Source organism: Carlito syrichta, unplaced genomic scaffold (assembly GCF_000164805.1).
Source record: "Carlito syrichta isolate Samal-C Ts95f unplaced genomic scaffold, Tarsius_syrichta-2.0.1 Scaffold153877, whole genome shotgun sequence".
NCBI lineage: Eukaryota > Metazoa > Chordata > Mammalia > Primates > Tarsiidae > Carlito > Carlito syrichta.
In genome coordinates, this window is record NW_007097973.1 from 7,509 (window position 1) to 10,920 (window position 3,412).

A 3,412-nucleotide genomic window follows, 5' to 3' on the forward strand; every position below is an offset into this window, starting at 1 on the left:
TCCACTCACCTCAGCCTCCCAAAGGCGCGGGACTGCAGGCTGAGCCACCGAGCCCGGCTGATTGGAGGTTTTTAAATGGCATGACCTTAGGAAGTAGGAAGGCCATGAGGAAGCCGCCACTGCCGTCTGGTGAGAGACAGACCATGGTGACGTGGATGCCAGTGAAGGTGATGGACTTGGAAAGAGTCTCATGGGACAGGGTCACGGTCAGATTGGCCTCGGGAGGCAGCATGGAACCAAATCTTAGGGCCCGAGAGGGCTGAGGGGCTGGGCCGGGGGAACCTTGAAGGTTGAAGAGCTCAGATTGAGCTGGATGGAGCCATCCTACCTGAGGAGGGTAGAGTCAGGGCTCCCCCACGGTCACCTTGGGAGCTATGGCCAGGACTGGCCAGACTCCAGCCCACCCACTCCTGGCCCTGCCTTCCTCGGCCTGGCTCTGTCCTCTCTCTGACTCCTGGCACAGAGGGTCGAGGCCCCAGCCGAGCTTCTCTGCATGGTCCCTACCCCTTGGCTGAGACTGCATGGCCAGTTCCGCCCCCAGAATGGCTGTTCCGCAGGGAGAGGTGGGGGCCGCCTTGGGGGCCTCCCGTGCCCTCTGCCCTCTGCCCAGGGTGCCTGGCCTGGAGGCGTGGGCGAGAAGCTGTGCCCCGTCCTCCTCACGGACCCTCTCCCTCTCTCCCCCACCTCAGAGTGCTGTCCTGAAGTCCCGGCCCGAGCCCGCTCCCGAGCTCGTGGAGGGGGCCCTCTGGAGCTCGGGTGTCCCCCGCCCCACAGGGGGAGATGATAGATAGAATCGAGTACAACGTGGAGCATGCGGTGGATTACGTGGAGAGGGCCGTGTCGGACACCAAGAAGGCCGTCAAGTACCAGAGCAAGGCGCGCCGGGTCAGTGGTCCCAGCGCGGCTCAGCCCGCATCCCGGAGCCCGTCTGAGCCCCCGCCCGTGCCACGTCCCTCCCCGGCCCGCCTCTCATCCCCGCCCAGGGGCTCTGGCGGCAGCCTTCCCCTCTCCCTGCCAGCCCCCCCGCAGGCCCTCCCCGCCCCCACTCAGACCCGCTGCTCTCCTGCTCCGCCGGTGGTCCCTCCCCCGCCTCGTCTGAGGCCCCTCCTTCCTGCTCCCCTGCAGAAGAAGATCATGATCATCATCTGCTGTGTGATCCTGGGCATCGTCATCGCCTCCACCGTCGGAGGCATCTTCGGATAGAAGCCACCCCACCTGCACTGCCCTCCGGATGGCCGCCCCGAGGAGGCCCCTGGCTGCCGCCGCCTGGCCGGGCGGCCTCCCCACCCGTCCTCTGGCTCAGCGCACCCTCCCGCCCTGGCTGCTCCTCCGCCTGCCACGGGCCCTCCGTCCCCGCCCTGCCCGAGCCGTGTCGTGTGCATGATCTTCGTGACAGTGTGCGTCTGTGCAGAAGAGGCAGAGGGAACCGCCGGTGGGGTGGGGGTGGGCAGCGAGGGGTGGACTCAGGCCCTGGCCCGGGTGGCCCCCCCCAGCGGGCAGGGCTGCCCTTGCTTGCCTTCAGGAACTCCGCTCGGCCCGGGGCTGCCCTCTCCTGGGATCGAGCCCTTCCCGGACCCCAGCCTTGCCTGCAACTGACCTTCCCACCTGCCCTGCCCTCCGGCCTCTCCAGCTGCCCCCTGAGCTGAGCCCCGAGGGGTGGGACCAGCTGGCCACATGGTGCTGCTCTCCAGGCTAGGGGGGGCGGCCCCGAGGGACGGCCCAGCTCAGCCTCGAACAGCCGATCACTGCCAGGGAGGCTCAGGGCGCCATGGCTGCAGGCTCCCCCCCACCTGGGGGCAGGGTCCCACAGGTCTTGGGCCCCGGCTTCCCTTCCCACATTCCTGCAGCTCCAGGAGCAGTCCTTGGGCTAGGCCCCACCCCAGGTGACCCTCGGAACGGCTGCCCTCGCAGCGAGGTGGGCAGAGCAGGCTGGTCAGGCCTCTGCCGGGTGGGCCGCCGTCGGTCCTCACGCCCGTGCTGCATGTCTGGGACGGCGGTCCCTGCTCTCGTGCTCTGGGAAGTCAGACGTCCCTTCCGACCTGTGATCTCATCCTGCCCTTGCTGTCCCCACTGACGTGCCACAGGGGGGTCAGGTGTCTTGGACGCAGTATTCAGCAGCTAGCCGGGGAGGGCTCCTCCCTCCATCTTGGGGCCTCTTGCCAGACACGTGCCCCGCCCCAAGGCCCCCTCCCTCGTTGGCAGGCAAGGAGTGTGCATGCGAGTGCATGCAGCAGGGGATGGGGCCGCGTCGGGGTGCCTCCCCTTCCCTTGGCTTTGCTCCTGCCCAGTGACTGTGACCACTGTCCGTGTTGCCTTCTTCAACGGCCGCCCCTCCCTTCACCAAAGGTCTTGGTACAACCAGCTGCCCATTTTGTGACATTTTTATGTAGAATAACATTTGTATCTGTACCAGGCCTCTGCTCTCGATTTTTTTTTTCCAGGAGGCATTCTGTGTCACTCAGTGCAAGTGATCAGCTTCAGCCTCCCGAGCAGCTGGCGCTACAGGTGTGTGCCACCACACACAGCTGCTCTGGATCTCTTACCACCCGCCCTAGAACTTGAGGAAGAGTTTGTGGCACAAAAAGGGAAGGGCTCACAGGCAAATGATCCCATCCTGCCCCACCCCAAGGTATTCAGCTTCTTCAGATCCACCTCTGGCCTTTCAGTGGACAACATCCAGGCTCTTCTACGAAGGCAGGCCTGGAATCCCACCCTCGCCACAAGCAAAGCTGCCAGTCTGCCCAGGGCAAGGCCTGGGGTCTGTTACCTGGCGGAGCCTCCACTATGGGGTTCGAGCTTTGGGCCTTGCTCCTTTCCCAGACAACCAGTCCCTCGCCGCCTACCCCTAAACGTCAGCTGCTGCCGTGCCTAGATCTGGTCCCCTTTCCCGTGACCCAGAAGGCGCAAGCGACCACCCGATCTCTCTTCAGCCTGCTAGGCAGTCCTCCACACACCCAAGAGCAGGACCTGCCCTTCTGACCACTAGTAATTAGAAACAGACTGGCCCAAGGCATCCAAGCACCAGGCCGGTCAACAGCTGACCATGCCATATAGCACCACGGCTCAGGCCAGGGCTGCTGGGCTGGCAAGGCCTTCATACCAAGGGGAAACCAGAGACCGCAAAGGCTGCAGCCAACAGGCACCAGCAGGCATCTCACCTGGGCCCTCCTCAACTTTGCCTAGTGTTACCATAATGCAGTTATATACCAGAGGTGCCAAAGAAAGTATACACATTTTAAGTGATATTATCTATGTGTTACTTTACAAAGTTGAATTATGGTAGTGATATGTAACTGCAGAAGTCAAACGTGACAAAATGGTATATATTGAGTATATATATATTGAGTATTACACTTTTTTTTTTTTTGAGTTGGAGTCTCACTCTCGCCCAGACTGGAGTGCAGTGGCCGCT

General features: G+C 63.0%; 1 protein-coding gene across 1 annotated transcript in view; it reads left to right on the plus strand.

Annotated features, from left to right (window-relative positions):
* The window catches only part of STX1A (syntaxin 1A), a gene marked incomplete at its 5' end in the record, with an annotated part of 9,863 nt that extends 7,449 nt beyond the window's left edge, over positions 1–2,414 (plus strand). The window contains 2 exons of the mRNA XM_008050850.1: positions 775–885; positions 1,126–2,414. Coding sequence (XP_008049041.1) covers positions 775–885; positions 1,126–1,203 — 189 coding nt within the window. The remainder of the gene's footprint in view (positions 1–774; positions 886–1,125) is intronic.
* Positions 2,415–3,412: the final 998 nt, after the last annotated feature.